General features: G+C 45.4%; 1 protein-coding gene across 5 annotated transcripts; it reads right to left on the bottom strand.

Annotated features, from left to right (window-relative positions):
- Nucleotides 1-2,373: 2,373 nt before the first annotated feature.
- ZMAT3 (zinc finger matrin-type 3) lies at nucleotides 2,374-17,885 on the bottom strand. 5 transcript variants are annotated; one of them, XM_021544333.4, is made up of 6 exons: nucleotides 17,668-17,885; nucleotides 12,313-12,638; nucleotides 10,711-10,830; nucleotides 8,855-9,021; nucleotides 8,643-8,743; nucleotides 2,374-7,669 (listed from the first exon to the last, which is right to left on the bottom strand). In XM_021544333.4, the coding sequence occupies exons 2-6, from the start codon at nucleotides 12,580-12,582 to the stop codon at nucleotides 7,458-7,460; spliced, it is 870 nt and encodes a 289-aa protein (XP_021400008.1). In that variant the 5' UTR covers nucleotides 12,583-12,638; nucleotides 17,668-17,885; the 3' UTR covers nucleotides 2,374-7,457. The 5 variants fall into 5 exon arrangements, with proteins under 5 accessions (XP_021400008.1, XP_021400007.1, XP_021400006.1 ...); XM_021544332.4 differs by having other exon boundaries at nucleotides 17,672-17,885; XM_021544331.3 differs by lacking the exon at nucleotides 17,668-17,885 and adding an exon at nucleotides 16,231-16,348.
- Between the last annotated feature and the right edge of the window lie 79 nt (nucleotides 17,886-17,964).

The raw sequence follows: 17,964 nt of genomic DNA, 5'->3' as shown, positions 1-17,964 counted from the left end.
ATGTATGCTAATTGCCAAGACTGCTGCCATATAATTAGCATATACAGTCTGTACCCAAATTAAGAACTCCCTTGAAAGCTTATTATGCCCTAATATATCTCCAGTATGGCTATACCTATGGCTGTGCTCTGTCCCACCTTTGCATTTCTCAGCAGCTGTGTGAGGATCAACACTAATCTATGTGAACAAAGTGTCTGCAGAAACCTTTCCATGTGTTAGACCCTGGGCAATGCATGGCAGGAGTCCAGGCTGATGTATCTGTCCATCCAGAGCCCTGTTAAGAGGGGAGGTGCTGCTCTATGCAGCCCCTCTGACTTCCCAGTGCCTCTCTCTGTGTCCTCACCTGCAGCCTCCAATGCTCCAAAGCTCCAGGTATGTGGCCAAATCTTACATTTTTATCATGGTTGTCATGTCTTTTGTGCTGACACCAAGCTAACAACAGCCCACCCCCAAGGACATGGGCTTTATCCAACCTGCTTGGCTCTGCAGAACAATCCTGAGCCTCCTGCATCCCGCCTCTTGTCTGCAACTGCAGATCAGCCTTGGGGAAAGGATAATTCAAGTGGTCAGCAGTGCAGCTTGGATTTTATCACACTTTATTTTAAAGGTATAATTGCAAGTATGGCAACTGACCCTCAGATTGTCTTGGGACTGTGGGAGCAGCAAAATTGGAACTATCCACAGTTGCCTCCCATTCCTCACTTTTGTGTGCCTAGGGTCACCACAACCTTGAAAACCTCTTATTTATATTCTTTTTCTGTTACCCCTCTTCTTTGTACTTTTCAACAATATCCACTATAAATTGGGGTTTGCATAATAAAAATCTGTGCTTCATGCAAGTAAATGTTAAAACAAGGTGGTGTCATGCTAACTGCACTTGTGTGACTGTGACAAGGCAAACCAAAGATACACTGGTCAAAACCAGACCTTCAAGGACACAGCCACTGAGAGGAGGCACAACAGGAGCCATGAGAGGCACCAGCCCTCACACCTGGGTACCTCAGTGCTAGCTAGAGACCAGCAGAATGGATGGCAGCCCACAACCCCACCTGACATAAACAAATGCAATATCCTGCAGATGAATGGCTTTGCTCCTCTGTCAGAACTCAGATCTGCTAATCCAGACATGCTCCTAGTATCACCAGCTTTTACAAACAGGAGATACTTGTCCAAGATCTCATGTGTTGGGTGGTTTGGCCATTTCCTAATCAAGCTGCTGCTGAGATGCTGTGAGGTGTTAGAGAAAGCTGCAACAACTGGAAAATGATCTTTAATAATCAGTGGACAAGAACGAGGAGGAAAAGTCCTTAAAGGGACAAGCAAGTACATACATGGCAGAATTTGCCCCTGGAGGCTACTGAGATGACAGCCCTGCCTTGCACAGGAGCCTCCCCCTTTGCTGAAACAATCCCCTCCCACACAGGTTCACACAGAGCAAGAGGAGCTATTGTCATAAACGACATCTCAGCCCCCAAACTCTCCAGTCAGCTGCAATAAGAGATTCCTGGCATCATGATGATCTTTCTACAAGCCTCTTAATTCTGAAGTACTCTTTCCAGACTCCCCAACATATCAGGTGTTAAGCTGTATGTCATTATCTCTTCTGGTGCACATGGATTTAGAGGTAAGGGCTCAGTGCCTAGAATAAGAGAGGACAGGGGAGTGCAGGGATTCACAGTTGCTTTTAAACCCAGATCTGTGCCCCAACAGCAGTCACACCCCCAAATGCCTTTGGTGTGCCCCCAGGGCACTGCCCTTGAGGTCAACAGCTCACTGCACCAACAGCAGGGCTGCAGCACCTCAGAAGGGCTGAGCTCTGCTCTTACCTGAGTTGAACTCAAAAAGCCCAGATTTTCTCTGCTTCCAAGGCTCCACTCAGAATGTCCTTTCAGTTTGGAAAGTCATTTATGCTGCACAAGTATTTGCTCTTCTGGAGCCCTCAAGTAATGAAATGGGGAAAGAGCACACTGGTAAAAAAACGTGCAAATGTAAGTATCAGGCTCAGCCTGTCCCCAGCTTTTCACAGTCAGAGTTGAAAGTGGTTCAGCCTGGGGCTGCTGCAGAGCTTGTGCTGTCCACTAAGGGGAAAGCACAGACAGAAACAGAGCCTTTTGTGCCCCTCCTGCCTCCCACCCTGCCCCATGCTGAGCACTCCCAAACCCTCCTGAAGCCAGGACAGCTCTGAGCTGGCTTTCAGTAACAGCTGGAAGTACACTGACCCTCCTCCAGAGTAACAAACTCTACCTTGAATTATACTCCTTTATCAGTGTGTGAAAACATATTCATGTAGTTGCACTCAGAGCTGGGCTAACTCAGTCATTCCTAGTCCAGCTATGAGCAGCAGCAACACCAAACATCAGGGCTGTGCAATGGTAAGAGCAATATGGTTTATTATATAATGAAGAAGAAAAAAAAAATTCATTTTCATCAAGTATTCCCTTATGGGGGTCAGTACAATATAAAGGAAATAAGGAAAAATGTACAAAACAACCTGACAAGAAGGCTCTAGATGAAACATGTTCAAAGCACTTGCAAATGGTGTTGCTGGACAGATGCAGAAGGAAATGAAATCAAGTAATTTTTCCCCTGCAAAATACATATTGAAAAACTGATTTTATTTTCAAAAATTCAATTCTATCTTTACCTGCAGATATTTCAGGTAAGCTGATACAATTTTAGCTGTGATACATTTTTTAAAGGAGAGATTCCCAGAACTGTTTGACCACATTTATTTCAAAGTGGATTTTATTTTCCCTTCCAACTTGATGCAGGTGGTAAGCCCAGCTCAAAATAAAAGAAGTTTAGCCACTAACTTCAAACAAACCAGGTCCATATTTCTCCATTTTCTGTTATCCAACCATGGCATTTGTTTTTCCATAATCAGCAACAGATCTCCATTTCATCCAGAGCATCCTTGTATATGTGGTTGCAAAATTTAAAAAACATTCACAAAAAAAACACATATAAAACATCAGCAGTGAGAAATTCCTGAAGGTTTTCAAGTCTTGCTCCTAACCCAACTAAAGTCAAGGTACTTCAAACTATTTTAGCTGGAGCAAGACCAAATCCTTACAGATCCAGATAAACGGTCCTCAAAAAGCAAAACCATAAGAGTGTTGTAATCCAAACGGAGGAGTAAGAGACAAACTTAGTAATGTACCTTGCCTGGCCCCAGCCAACAAAATATCTTTGCCTTGGGTATTTCATTTACTCCTGACCCAAGCAAGATTCCCATTGTTTACAGTGAGAGCATCACTTAAGTAATGTAGCAAAGGGACATCAAGCATTAGTAAGCTGAAATATGAATCCATGCTTATGGCAATAGTTTTCCCTTCTAATGCCCTATAATAGGCATCTAGGAAAGGAAGTAAGCAGCTTTACAGAAAAAAAAATCTGCGTGTTGTTGCACTGATGACCATCCTAAGCAACTCCACAGAAGTTTTCAGTGTTCCTTTCAATGTGCATGAAGAAAGCAAAAAGTCAAAACCAGACCAACGTTAGGCAAGATTATAACAGATTTACTCATTAGTGCAGAATGCAAAACAAAAGCTAATGCTTAATACAAACAAAATAGTATCGCTTTCATACTCCTCACAAGTCATGGATTCCACATGGTTTACTTCTTTGCCTTAGAAGAAATGAATGTTTAAATGAAGCATGAACTTTGTGTCTCTAAAAATAACATCCCAAGTTAGCAAAGGAATCATTTGAGGAAAAAGAAATTGGAAATTGACATTTGATAACAAGTTGCAAGGAAATCCCCATTTTGTTTAGCATGAAAAGAAACAAAGATCCATGGGCCAGATCTGGTTGGGGGGGTTTGCGGTGGGGTTTGCTGTTTGGGTTTGGTTGGGTTTTTTGCATCAAGGGAAAGAAAACAATAGCTATGTGGGAGGAAAAACATTTTCACAAATACAATAAATAATTGCTCTGATCCAAAAGCAAAGTGCGATGTAGAATTTTTCCACTTAAAAACAACCTACAGCATAATGCCTTAAATATTAACAAATCAATTAGTGGTCAGCACAGTAAAATAAATATGAACAGATTGATTTACATTTTGTTTCTAGCAGCAAAGGTCATTAACCTACTGGCCAATGTGACAGCTTCACAGAAGTCCTGTTTCTTAGGTTTGGTACTTGGTTTAACATCAATTGGGTCTGGAAAATGGCACTTCAGCTGTACAGTGTTCTCCCCAGCCCACCTACATCAAAAGGGTTTGCCCAGAATGTGTTTTCAGTATTTTTTGAACAGTGGTTGGAGAACACCTTTCACAAAAAGAAATAAAATCAGGATCTACTCAATGTTGACAAGTATGAGTTTGGGTTGTCATGAACCCTAAGGATAATGGGGAGATTGGGCGTTTTCTCTTTGCAGTAAGCAACTTCCTATGCTGAAAAGGGAGTGGGAAGATCACAAGCCATTAAGCAATGCTGAAGAGGGTGAGGAAAGCTTTGGTAGCTTGCAGGAAGGGCCACAACAGAGCACTGGGGCAAAGGGAGTCTCAGCTGCTTCTCCCAGCAAGACATCTTTCCTTCCATGGAGGAAATCTGTCCTACCTTGTCACTTGAGTCCCACTGCCTGCTGTACATCTGCTCTACAAGCCACCACTCTGAAATTACGAGGATGATCACATTCACTTGTACTCCCTTGAACAGAACAAAGTAGATTCAGGCTTCTCTGCTCAGGGCCGACTGAAGCCACTACTCCAAACCAGACTCAGCCCTACGCAGAGAGGAGCCTGCAAGAGCAGTTCCCTGCACATCCCTCACACACCCTCTCAAAAGCACCAGCACACAGCTGGGCTGCATCTGCACAGCTGGAGCAAACCAGGTTTTGACACCTCCAGCAGTCACTGGAAATGCCAAATGAGGAGCAGATGGCTGGGCTGGGAGTAGGAGCAGTAACCAAAGCTAAGTGGTGAACAGCTGATTTTTTGGGACACGTGAAAGCAAGCAAAAATGCCTCCTCATCTCTAGCAATAAGCCAGACAGCAGCAGTACTGACAGCTCCTCCAGCTCATATTTCACAAAGGGTTGTTTTTCTGCTACTAATTGCAGCCTGTAGGAAAAGCCATGCTTTAATTTACAGCCAGAGGGGTGTTTAACCATAATGCAGGGATCACTGTGCTGAAGTACATTGTGGTAAGGCTCATCTAAGTCCCTCTGTCCCTCTGGACAGTAGTGTCAGACTGGCAAACCTAAGGACAGGACACAAAGAGAAAACCAGAGCCCTTCTGTCAATAGAATGATGGGGAAAGGCTGATGAGAGATTCTGGAAAGGCAAATGTTCTTCTAAGGCTACACAGGGGGTGAGGCAGGGGGCAGGAAAGCACAGCAAAAACAGATTTACAAAGCTGTCAGAACTGTTCAGTGAGTGCTCTACAACCTGGGCACCTGCTCTACCTTCTCATGTGCTCCAGGGCACAAACCCCATTTAACTGAGTTTTGCACAAGGGAGGGGAAGGAATCCCATTCATGAGGACACCTATTCCTCTGTGTCTATCTGCAGGGCAAGGATCAGCACAGAATGATCTAGGGAGTTGTTTTCAACTACTTTGCAAGCACTCACCTTGCCTGGATTCAGGAAGGCTGCATTCAGCTTGTATAGCTCCCTGATGCTCACTCAGGGAGCTGAAGAAAACAACAGTCAATTTCTGAGGAGCAGCCAAGTGCAACAAACCTTTTGAAGATGGACTGGGAAGATGAATAAAGTTTACCTGGATTTTTTTTGTTACTCATTCTTCATTTTTTAAGGCAAGCAGAAAGTCCTTCTGGAATGCAAGAGGCAGGATCAGAATGGCAATAAAAGGAGGTGGGGGAGCTACCTTCAACACTATGCACTAGGTACAATTCATCCCTGCTAAAATCCTACTAAAACTAATGGAGCTGCATCTAATTCCAGCTGCCTGAAGAGGGGTGAGAGATGAGCCATGGTGCTTCCTGGACCGTCTCTCTGCACCTGCCACTGAAGTCAGTGAAGCTACACCAGTGCACAGCTCCAGCAGCACAGTGGGGGATCAGGTCCAACAAAAGCCACCTACGTGCTGCACTTGCCACTTGGAGACACTGTGAACTGGATTCCAACCACAGCTCCTCACATCTACCCAAACAAGCAGAAGAATAATTGACAGTCCTACGTCTGTTTTTTTCCCCTTCCTACTTTTGCTAAGGAATATCAAAACAGACACACACACACCTTTTGAGTTTGCCTAGGATTCAAAAGTTGCTTAACAAGTTTCTTGAATACTTCCATGAGGCCAAAAAGCCGTTACTAAAACAATTATCACCCTGACGTTTAAATCCTACGTAACTTTGGATTTTTGATGGTCCCTAGAATAGTCAAGTATACATCAAAGAATGGAATTAAAACCCATCCTGAGATGGAAAAAGAAAGAGTGGGGGGAAAGTCAACCAATATTGGCAGCGCTAGTTCAAAGCTAGAAGTTTCATCTTTGCTAGGCTTTGCCCAGGGAATGGTGTGGAAGTGGGACACACCAATATCTGTTACACAGATTTCAGGCAGCCTTGCTTTTCCAGAGTAAGGACTGCAGGCTAGAGACCAATTCTTGCTCTCCTCTACATTAACATGCAAAGAAATCACAGCTGACAGCTCCTTCCATCTATTCTCAACCTCAGTCTAAGGCAGAATCAGAGCACAGCGCATCTCACCTGAGCAGGTTTGCTTTCCAGTTCACTAAGCCACTGAGATCCCCAGAGATTCTCTTCAGGGGGATGAGCTACATCCATGGTATATTAAGGTGTCCAGGCAACAATATCAAGAGTAGAAGAGTATTTCTGAATGGGGCTAATCAGCTGAAATCCATGTCAGATGTTCAGAATGGAGTCTGCATCACAGAGGAAGCAGTAAGAGGCAAGATCCTCCAAGGAGAAGAGGTATGCACAGCCTTTCTACAAGGATGTGGAAAGAACCTACTCTGGACTGTAATGGGGGCCAGAAGCAGCAAAGTGTGGACAAATACACCACCTAATTCACACATTGACAGGCCCTACTCCTTCCCCTCTTACAAGCTGCCCAGAGATTCAGTCTGCTGTAGGGAAGCATTCTGGAGCACTGCTCTGTGGTGTGCCAAGAGGGGAGTGGGCTTTGCACACAGTCCACCCATGTGGTAGGACCACAGAAGTTTCCAGCACTTCTTGGGCTTTGCATATTCATGCAGAAGGCTGGGGAGAAGACACAGTTCCTCCCCACCACTCAACACAATGAAGAGCCTTAGATAACTAGCAAACAAACACCGAAAACACTTCATGTCCTGCACAGCGTCATCCTGCCGACTATGATAGAAAAAAAATCTAACCATACCAGTAAGTTTGCAGGTGTTACATGTACAGCTCGAGAGCACACTCCTACCCAATGGAGCACAAAGCAGGGCATGTGGCAAACAGCAGGCGAGAGACAAGCTGCTCTAGTTGCAAACTACTGCCGAGGGCGGCGCGTCATTGGACGTAGCCCAGGTTCTCCATCTCGCTCCTGTAGCGCTGCTCGGACACTTTGCTCTTGTGCTGTTTGCTCTCCAGGTGCTGCCGGAACTCCAGCTCCTCGCTGGCGCCCGCGTTGCACATGGAGCAGTAGAACTGCCCGCTGGGCGTCACGCACATGGCCAGGTCCCGGGGGATCCTCTGGCGCGAGCGGGGGTTGAAGTAGGGACCTGGGGAGACAACAGAAAAGCCAGGTTTACCTGGAAGAAATCAAAGCTTGAGGCAGCTCAGTGACAATGCCTAAGTCCAAGGAATGACTGAAAAGCAGACAAAGGTTTGCTTCTTTAACAAATTAGAGTCAAGGCTTATTTTCCCCACAACTGCTCTGCTGATTTCCAGGTTGACAGAGGTGTAGCATACAGGACAGCACTTGATATTTTATAAAAGTGTCCCAGTCTTATTGAAAATCAGGAATCTAATAATTTAATTAATTAATCAATTCTTCTTTTTTTCCCTTTAACCATCTAATTGTAGAACTGGAACAATCTTTTGATTATAAGCTGCCTCAGTTTAAAACTCACAGAATTATATTTAATAGAACTTTAAAAGATTTATCTTTTCCACATGACAGTGATTAGAATGACATGATTAAACCAAGCTTCACCAGGATTCAGAGTTTCAGCTAATGTGTGCTTGTAAAACAACCTGTAATGAAAAAGAGAAATAGATGCCTGGCTGGAGACTGTAATACACTCTTTGAATCATAGTAAAGAGGCAAAGTTAGTATCTAACACCTGAGGAAGGACTCTATGCTAGGAACAGATGGTCTTAGAGGGAGGCTAACATGCTCTCTCATTCTGGTCATGAGAGTGCAAGTACAGGTTGATGTGCCACAGTAGGAGTCAACGCACCTGGCCACCTGCCAAGAAAATAAAGCAGGAAAACTGTCACCACTTAGAGACAGGCAGATGGTAAATTAAGTTACAAACTGAGAAAAAGAACTAACAAGCAGGCTGACAAAACAAAGCAACTTTAGCAGCTGGGGAAAAAAAAAACATGCAGATATGAAGGATCAGCAGAGCTTGGACCTGCTCCCTTCACAACCTGACTCTGCTAAAACAGACCTCAGAAACAGAAGAAGGACAAGTCTATTTATTATTAATTACTATTCCAAGTACAGAAGAGATGCAAGCGCCAAGTTACCTGTGTTGTTCTGAACCGCATACGTGTTTCTTCTGTTCTGCATCATCTTATATTCATTCCCTTCTTTCCTTGCCCTTCGTTTACCTAGTTCTGAGGCATCCCTGCAGATTAAACAAATATGAACAGCTGCAATTCAGAGTTTTCTAACAAAAGAACTATCAGAGGCACTGCCACATGCTTTCAGCCTGAGCATGAGGTTGAACAATACCTACGAGAATGAGTTATTCTGTGCCTCTGCAAGACGCAGCCGCTTGGCGTGATTTTTCCCTTGGTAGTGAGCCTGTGCCACAGCCGGAGAACTAAATGAGGCATCACAAAGCTTGCAGTAATCATTCTCTGTAGCCAAGATCACTCGGCCACCTGGTTTGCTGGATCCCATCTAGCAGCAAAGGGAGAGACAGCATGTGAAACAGAAGAAGGTTAAATCTCTGAAATATTTCAATCGAAGAGACTGAGAGCATTGCTGTCCTCATCAGACAGCAGGAGAGCTGGAATTAAAGCCCATGGATTAGGACACTCTCAAGTTGTCCCGAAGTGTTCTTACAAGAAATTCATTGTTCCTGCATCACCTCCAGGAGAGCCTGCAAATTCCTGGCCTGAGGTGGAGAGAAAAGCAATCTGAACAAACAGCTCTGCAACAGCCACAGAGGCTTGTTTACATCACAGCAATCATTTAACTCCTAACTGCTGGGAGCTGATGAGCAGTGACTTTCACTCTGAGGAACACCCACTGAAAGGCAGAGGTGCTTCTCTCTCCTATTCACAGTCCACCTAATCTCTCCACAGCACTCTCTCTTTACACAGTTCTGTGACCACAGCAAGAGGAAAAAAAAAAAAAAAACAGTAGCAAAGCTGCCAAACCTCTGATCCTTAACCTTCAGGTGGGAGAACACCTGGATCCAGACTTCAAAGGAAGGATCCAGTTTCACATGAGTAGCTCCTGCTATATGAAGGACACCTTCATGTGTCTGTGGAGTCAGACCACATCCAGTGACCCAGGCAGGAACCATGCCTCAGCAGGTAACATCCAGGGAAAAGTGTTTTGTAAACAGTGCAGCAGCAGTGATTCATGCAGCCATGTCACTGCAGCACTTGACAAGCCAACATTCTTTCACATCTCCTTTGATACTGTTCAAACTTAGAGACACACAGCTTTGACTTGAACCCTCACATGGCCCCAAAGGTATTTTTATTGCCATGGGCCATTTATTTCTTCCATTAAAAAACACACCACCAGATATCCTGGCAGGTACAACAGCCACATCCCCAGGCAGGACCCCACCCCATCCCAGTTCACATCTGTGAGCTGCAGTGCCAATTTACATGGGGCCAAATCTCCCTCTGGCCAGGAACAGTCTGCCACTCTGCAAATACTCTGCTTCCCTACAGGCAACACAGGCTTATGTTGTGGGGACTGAAAGGCAGAGCTTCAATCCCCGTGACCCTGCACAGTCACAGGCAAAAGCCAGGTTAGCTGTCACATTTCATGACAAACCTAAGGGATGAATTCTAGAAGGAGGTAACAAAAAACATATCTTTTTTCATCTAATGTGCCCAAAAGAGAATTAATCTGGATCACTGAGAGAACAATACATTCACTCTGCACACAGGAATGAGCATTTCAAAAGGAGCAACAAAAGAGGAATTAGCTAACAGCCCTGGGCAATGGGTGTAGGAGCACCAAAGCACTTTTTTCCTCACACAACAGAGGGATGATTATGCAGAGGATGCCACACCCTCACATCCAAATCCAATTCCAGCAATGCTGTTTTATACCTGCCCTTACACAGCTGTCATCAGGAGCACACTGGACTTACCTAGGAATCAAAATATTTGCCAGGCAGAAATAGAACATTTGAAGTCAAGCATTGTGCTGCAAGTGCAGATCAATATCTGCATCTTCAAAGGAAAGCAAACAGCTCACAACAGGCCATTTCCACCATCCTGTGCCACCACAAGGAAAATTCTTTCCCAACTCCTGTGGTAATCCACAAAGCCTGAGATCTGGTTATCCTTGCTGGGGTTAGGTGACAAGCAAGATGATCTCAGTCCCCTTCCCATGCCTTACCTGAGTTGGAAGGGAGACAACCTGAGGCGGGGCAGGCTCAACAGAATTACTCATCCTGGCAGGTGCAGGACAGCTGTTGGCAGCATAGTAATTCCGGAGTTTCTTACTGTGGTTTTTACCCTGCAAAGATAACCCAGATTAATTACTGTCCTAACAATAGTATCTTACTCTGAAAGACAAAGGATCCAGAGACTGAAATGAGAAAGTGTCCATGAAGGTGGCAGCTCAGGTAAAGGAGCTGTCACCCAGCTCTGAATTTAAGAGATGCAGGCATTCCTCCCTTTCTCCAAAATGCTCAACACCTAGAATGACTGGGCCCCATCTTCAGCTGATTTTCAATTAGTTTTTCAGTCTGATTCCATTTCACTTAAAACCAGTATTTTGTGTTTTAAGACTATCAACTGCTTTGCACCATTTTTTGATATGCCTAAACACACAACACAGATTTCATAGGACTGCAAACTTGAGTTAAAACATGAGATTGAATTTAAAACCCACTTCATATTTTATTTTTTCTTGAAAAACATATACCATATATGTTTTTGGTGTTCTGAAAACCTGATAGAATAACACAAGACTATGCATATGCACATTGTGGATGCATAGTAAGGCAAATGCAAGTTACATCCCCTCATGGCAGAAATTCTGCAGAAATAAGATGTTAAAAGTGTCACACCAAACCAACCTACCCCTTCACTAGCAGGATACCACTTTTTCAGTGCCAACAGCAAATCTGAAATCTGGCTCTGGTGTCCTGAGGTTATGGACAACCACCTTTTTGCATTCACTGGTGGAGAAAGTCACTATCTCCAATTGCAAATACAGCACTAGCTAGAGAGGCTGTAGGAAAATGGGATAATGCAAGGCTGGCATGTTGTATCTTTCAGCAAGAAGCATATGCAAAGAGTCCTTACCCTATTTCAGAAAGCTCAACAAGATCAACTCAAACAAAATAAATTTGATCTAAGCCAACCCAGCTGAGGAGAGTTTGCATAAAAGGCCCCACCAGATCAGTGCTGTGCATAGCCTCAGAAAGGAGACCCTGATAAACACATGGCAGCAGCCCCTTTCCTAATAGCACACCTGGATCCAGCAGAAAACACTTGACCAGGCCTCACAAAATCATGTCTGGAATCAGAAGGTCAATTTTACTAAACTAGTGTAGATATCAAATACAGGTTGCATAAAACAAAGGAAAAATCACAAGTGCCTGCTTTTTCACCCATGCCATATTGGCACCACTTCTCTGTCCCTATGGACAGTGTTTTTGCAAAAAGCTCCAGTAACAACACCTTAAAAGAAAGCACTGCAGCATGCCTGGACAACCAGCAAATCCAAGCAAGGTGAAGATATGTCTACAGAGCAGTTTCAGTCCATAAGGTAGTGCAGAGGAAGCTCCAGATGAGCAACTTGAATGCTGCTGCTGGTGTGCAGCACACAAAACCCCCTCAAGAAGCTGAGTTAGTCCTCCTGCATTAGCCCACACTTCCCTCTGTGCTACCACAGCAACGCTGCTGGCAGTACTCATGCTGGCACAGGAATGTCTCCACAAGCTGCAGATGCAGCAGCCCCAAAAGCTGTGCCTCCTGCTGCTCTTCTTACCTGGTAATGAGCCTGGGCTTGCTGGGCCGAATTCAGAGTGACATTGCAAAGCTTACAGCACAGGGGCTTACATAGTTCCTCCAGCATAGGGTCCTGCTCCACCACCTTGGCAAGTTCCTCTTCTTGTGTGTGATGAAAGGAAGGCCCCAGTCCGAGAGACTTTGGTGGGGACAGTGGTGAGCTGGCTCTTGGCCTTGTAGCCACTGACATAGGAAGGGATGAAGGCTTCTCAGGATGAGGAAGAAGTTCTGCTTGCTGTAGAAGAATCATTGGCCAGGAAGACTATGGGCATACTAATGCTGAAGGAGGAGGAGTCTTCTTCAGATCTAGACCAGAAAGAAAAAAATGCTGAAATAAGCAACAAGAACAGGAACATCAAGGATCCAGGGGCAATCCCTGTAACTCCACTGCCTCTACTTCATGCCTTTTCGAAATGCCAAGCAGGATAAAGTCAGTTTGCAACACTTTACCGCCCATGGGAACAGCAGCATCCCAGACAACCAGGGCCACATTACAAGATAGTTATATAAGAAGTGGGTCCCCTGGCACCTTCCTGGCAGGTGAAGATTCCTGACACCCACAGCACCTGACAGCAGCACTCTCTCCCCAGTGCTCCATGCCCACAAGAAGTGGGCACATACACCATGCACAGCACACAGAGCTGTGTCACTGGGGGGATACATCCACCTTCCACATCCTCCTTTGGAAGCCCAAGGACAAGATCACTCTCCAAGACCTAAACAAATATTACAGCAGACTACTGCAATGAACATTTACTAAGAATCCAAATACTTCAAAGCAGATTTATTGTATATAGGTAGATGCAAAAAACATAAACACATGTATCCCTCAAATACTCACAAAGACTTTCCTGAGGAAAAGCTTTCCTCCAGTAAGACAACAAAAGAGAAAGAGTGGGAATGAGCTGGAGCACACCTTGTTGTACAGTCAGCTGCCAAGGGCTCTCCCCCATGGTCTTCTTGAACGACCTTGAGCTATTTTTCACATTCCATTACTAACTACAAGCAATGCAACATTTAGAGCTACATCTTCTTCTGCAAAATGGAGAACTTATCTCATATTGACTTTTATTCAATTATTTCTCAGTTAATTCAAGTTATTAGAACTAGCGCCACATTTCCAACAAGAGGTTCTGAGAGATTTATTTAATTAAAGTTTATAAATCTCATCTACAGCCCAGTTGAACATCCCTAGAATAATACAGAGCAGTGACATTATGAATTAAGGCATAGCTACTTTTGTTCATGTCTTATTAGCTTCTTATCATAACAAATCCTGTTCAGTGCCACACTGGGATCAAGAGAAGCATTATCTTGGCCTTTGCAGATCATTCCCAGCTAGGGCTGCATTGGCACCAACCATGTTTATGCTCTGGGCTTTGTTCATTTGTTTAAGCAAATAAAGAGACACATCTGCATTTTAAAGCAACACTTGTGAAAAATTAGGGAAAATTACATGAAATGCCACTAAGGAATTTTGTTCCTGAGTCGCCTTTGAAAATAGGGACTTCAAAGGCATTTAGGAACCTAAAGAAGCAGATAGCATTTATCTGGGATAACTTCCGGGATTTCCAACCTGCTAAAATTAGCTGAAGATAAATACCCTCCACACTCAAGCTATGGAAAATCCCAGTTGAAGCCTGCAATTTTAGGTACTGTATTATCTTTGGATCTCTCTTCCCAGAGACGTCTATGTTCTGCTAGGAAGAATAAAACATAATTTAAATGAATGAATGGGACTAAAGCATTCAAGTGACAAAACAATCTCTGAAATGTTTCTCTCAAACCCAAACTTACTCTAATACAAGACTGGAGGTAGTTCACTAATTACTAATATTAAAGGTAAGGAAAAAAATTATTTTTAAAAAAAGACAGTATGCACTGGCTTGGGGACAATGTTTTAAGGCAATAACAGAGCCACCATGAGTTTTCATGTTTATATTATTCCTCCACCACCAAGGATCTGCAAAATTTCAGAGTAGAATCCACCACAAAGAAGGAAGAGGATACACAGGAATGGTGCTGCAAATCATCCATCAGCAGTGTAAATTCTTTAGTGTTACCTAACCCCTTTTCTATTTTCAGCACACATGACCCTGGTTAAACAGAACAGAAGACAACTTTTTTATCTTTATTTTCCTCAACTAGTACTCTGTAGACAGTCTAATTTCTGTGGGACTACAGATGGAACAAGTTCATATTCATGTTGGTTAAATACATCATAACATAGGCCTATCAAAGCAGTTTAAATCAACTATGCAAGCAGGTACACATGCCAGCTAATTTCAGAGTTTTATTACACGAGTATAATTGGCCCCTTACCTTAAAATGAGGGTAAATTATAGCCAAATACTTTGTAGAGCAACATAAAGAGATGTACAGTAAATGGCAATTGAGATTCATCTGCTTAATTTTGCATGAGCATTTGTTGCATTGCATTTTCTTGCAACTGTCACAAATGGGATTTGTCATACACAGGAGGGAACAGTGCTTAGGGAAAAGGTATAATGCAAGATTCTTAGTATATCTTTAACTGTAAGGTCATTTACTGTTTTTTAAAGTAAGCAGTTGTCTGAAGATAAAATTAAGGTTGTATGAGCAATTTCATAATAAGACTTCTTGATTTGGCTTATGCAATGTATGTAATTCTGGTTTTCCTCGGACAGTGATCTTTAACCACTGAAATTGCTCAAGTTATGTTCATTTCTTTCTTACTGGTATTATTTATAAGAAAAAAAAAATCAGCTTATTTCCAGGTTCCTTTAATCCTCCACTGCTGGTTGTTACAGCTACCCTGCACAACAGAAGGAAAAAGAACATTTCTAACTCCTCCTTTCCCTTCACATGAGAAGCTGTAAAATCTTTACCCTAGGACACAACAAAGGCACCTCCATCACCAGGGACCCCAACCAGCAGAGCCCAAGGCAGGGTAAGGATGCAGCTCTCCAGGGTGAGCTGAAGGAGCCATTCTGCCCCAGGACAGCACCTCTCAGATCCCAGCCACGCCAGGATACACTTCCACCCAATCCAGCTGTCCTTGAGTGGATGAAAGGGGGACAGGTGCAGAGCCCTTCTCCCTCCTTTCACCGGGGCATCCCAAGGGCAGCGCTGAAGGAGGAGACCCAGGCTCCATGAGTGCCATAGCCTGGTAATGCCCACCTAAAGAGCTGGAAAGGAGCTGGTCCTGCCTCAAAACTAAGGATGGGGAAGGCACAGCCTGACTTTCCTTGGTGAAAAGAATAAACCACAGTAAGAAATCTATGTGTCCACCAGAATTGTTTCTTAAAGGCAGCTGAGGCAACTAACAACAAAGATGAAATCTGTAGAAATGGTGAACAAGCTGTGAGTTCCACTGCTCTATCTTCGAGACAGGAGGCATTTCTTCTCAAGTTCACTCGTCTATCAATACATGGACATCTCTTAATGTAATTGTGCCAGAAAGTTTCCTTTGGCCACGCACCCGGCCTACACCCTTCTCCATGAAAGGCAGGTTGTTTTGTAACGCTGCAGGGCTTGAAGGCAGCACCAAACACACACACAGCATGCACAGCTCTACCTTAAGGTGCGCTGACCCTCCGCTGATGATACACATTTAGCAACTCAGAACCATCCCTTACGTCAACGGGGCTATCACAAACCAGGGTGTAAATCCCGACTCCCCGCAGGCATTCCTGCAAAGCTGCTTGCCTCGCAGTCTGGGGGCTGGAGAGCAATTTAAAAAATACATGCTCTGCTACCGTACTGCCCGGGCACCACCGCAACCTCAGGGCACCGCCGCACCGTTCCGGGAAGGCACCGACCACAGCCGAGAGGCAGCGACAGGCATCCGCATCCCCCGGGCGGCACGGGGAGCGATCCCCGGCACCACCCCGCAGCCCCCCGCGCACCCCGCACCTACCGGAGCGGAGCGGGCCGGGCCCGGGCTCGGGCGCTCTCAGCTGCGGGAAGTGACGGCGGCGGGGGCGGGCCGGGGCCGCGCCGCGCCGGGGCGGGGCCGCCGCTCCGCACAGCCCCCGGGCACCGCGGGGAAAACTCCTCCAGCAGCCGCGGGCAGTGCTCTTCGCTCCTGGCCCCTGGTTCTGCATAAATCTTTTTTCTTTTTTTTTTTTTTTTTTTTTTTTTACAGCAGACGTTACAATGAAGCTGATTTGCATATATAAACATCTTATTCATGCTGCTCGTAGCCAAAATGAGTAATGCTTTCCCCTCGAGCCACCAAGGCCTCACCCGTGTGGTTGGGCCACCCCGTTTCAAAGCATATGGAGTTTCTGTTGATTTTTCTCCCCTTTTGTTGGAACAAGAAAGTGCTGAGACGTCACTACAGGCTGAAACCATCACCCAGATTTTACAGTAGCCGTCAGCCAACCCACTTGGCAATTCATTGGTTTGACACACTGATTGTTACTAATTTGTGTTAGATCTTTTTAAAAAGTTCATTTAGCAGATTCATAGAATCATAGCACAGTTTTTGGGTTGGAAGGCCCCTTAAAGACCATCTCATTCCAACGCCCTTGCCATGGGCAGGGACACCTTCCACTAGCCCAGGTTGCTCCAAGCCCTGTTGAACCCAGCCTTGAACAATTCCAGGGATGGGGCAGCAACAGCTTCTCTGGGCAACCTGTGGCAGGGCCTCACCACCCTCATGGTCAAGAATTTCTTCCTAAAGTCTGATCTAAATCTGCCCTCTGTCCTATCACTACATGCCCTTGTCAAAAGTCCCTCTCTGGCTCTCTTGCAGGCTCCCTTTGGGAAGGATGCTGCAGAACGGAATCAGGAGCCGTGGTGATGTGGAGCCGAAGCAGCAAAGGGGCAGTTTGCCAGCAGGGATGCTCCCGGAGCCTGCTCTGCCCGAGGTTTGCTGGGTGTGTTCTGCCATGCCCCGCACGACTCCCACTTACCGCAGAGCTGCCTGCAGCGTCTCAGCCTGGCCACGGCTGTGAATGTGGTCCCATGCTAGACCCTGGGGCTTGGAGAACTACTCAAAGTAAGAGAATTCACCAACGCCCTCACCATGTTCACACCTGGCTCCAAAACTTGCTTATGCCATCTCAGTTGTTGAAAGGATAAATATCCCTTGACAATAGAGTGATTTACCAAAACGCCTTAACAATTAATAACAATTAATAACCGTGTCCTTCTTCCCTATCATCACCTCAGTGCCACCCTCACTTGTTGCATCTTGTTGGCTCTCACCAAGGTACCCCAGCCCGGCGTTCTCATTTCACACCCTGAAAACCCACACCCACTTGGGAGTGCGTATTTACGATGCTATTTCTCTTCGACTTCTAATTTGTACGGGCATTCGCTTGGCGGGCCAACAAAACACCGGACTCACGTACAGCGCCTTGATGCCAGTGGCAGCTGATTGTAAAGAAACCTGGTGGTCCAGAAGCGGGAAAAGGGTCAAGACTGGGCCAGCCGCGCTGAGATGTGCAGGGCACGGGGGTGTCACTGACATCAGGGCAGGACGAGCCCGCGATCCCGCAGCGCACGCCGCTCCCCGACCCGCTCCCCGCCACCGCCGCGCCCGCCTCCCCCCGCCGCGGTTCCCGTTCCGGCGGGCGGTGCCTTCCCCATCCGGGGTCAGCCCCGCTCCCTTCCTGTTATTCCCGTGCGGGAGGCGGCGGCTGTC

The sequence above is a fragment of the Lonchura striata genome, chromosome 9, assembly GCF_050655825.1.
Source record: "Lonchura striata isolate lonStrDom1 chromosome 9, ASM5065582v1, whole genome shotgun sequence".
In the NCBI taxonomy this organism is placed as follows: domain Eukaryota; kingdom Metazoa; phylum Chordata; class Aves; order Passeriformes; family Estrildidae; genus Lonchura; species Lonchura striata.
The sequence above is the reverse complement of the archived record's forward strand: the minus strand, read 5'-3'. Positions and strand labels throughout refer to the sequence as shown.

Bases quoted from the DNA above. Each gene is read 5' to 3' on its own strand.
- ZMAT3 (XM_021544333.4), bottom strand. From the start codon at position 12,582: ATGATTCTTCTACAGCAAGCAGAACTTCTTCCTCATCCTGAGAAGCCT. The intron at 9,022-10,710 runs GTAAGGCATGGG...CTTTGCTGCTAG, and splicing joins TTGTCTCCCTTCCAACTCAG to ATGGGATCCAGCAAACCAGG. The intron at 7,670-8,642 runs GTAACTTGGCGC...TTGTCTCCCCAG, and splicing joins TGCGGTTCAGAACAACACAG to GTCCCTACTTCAACCCCCGC.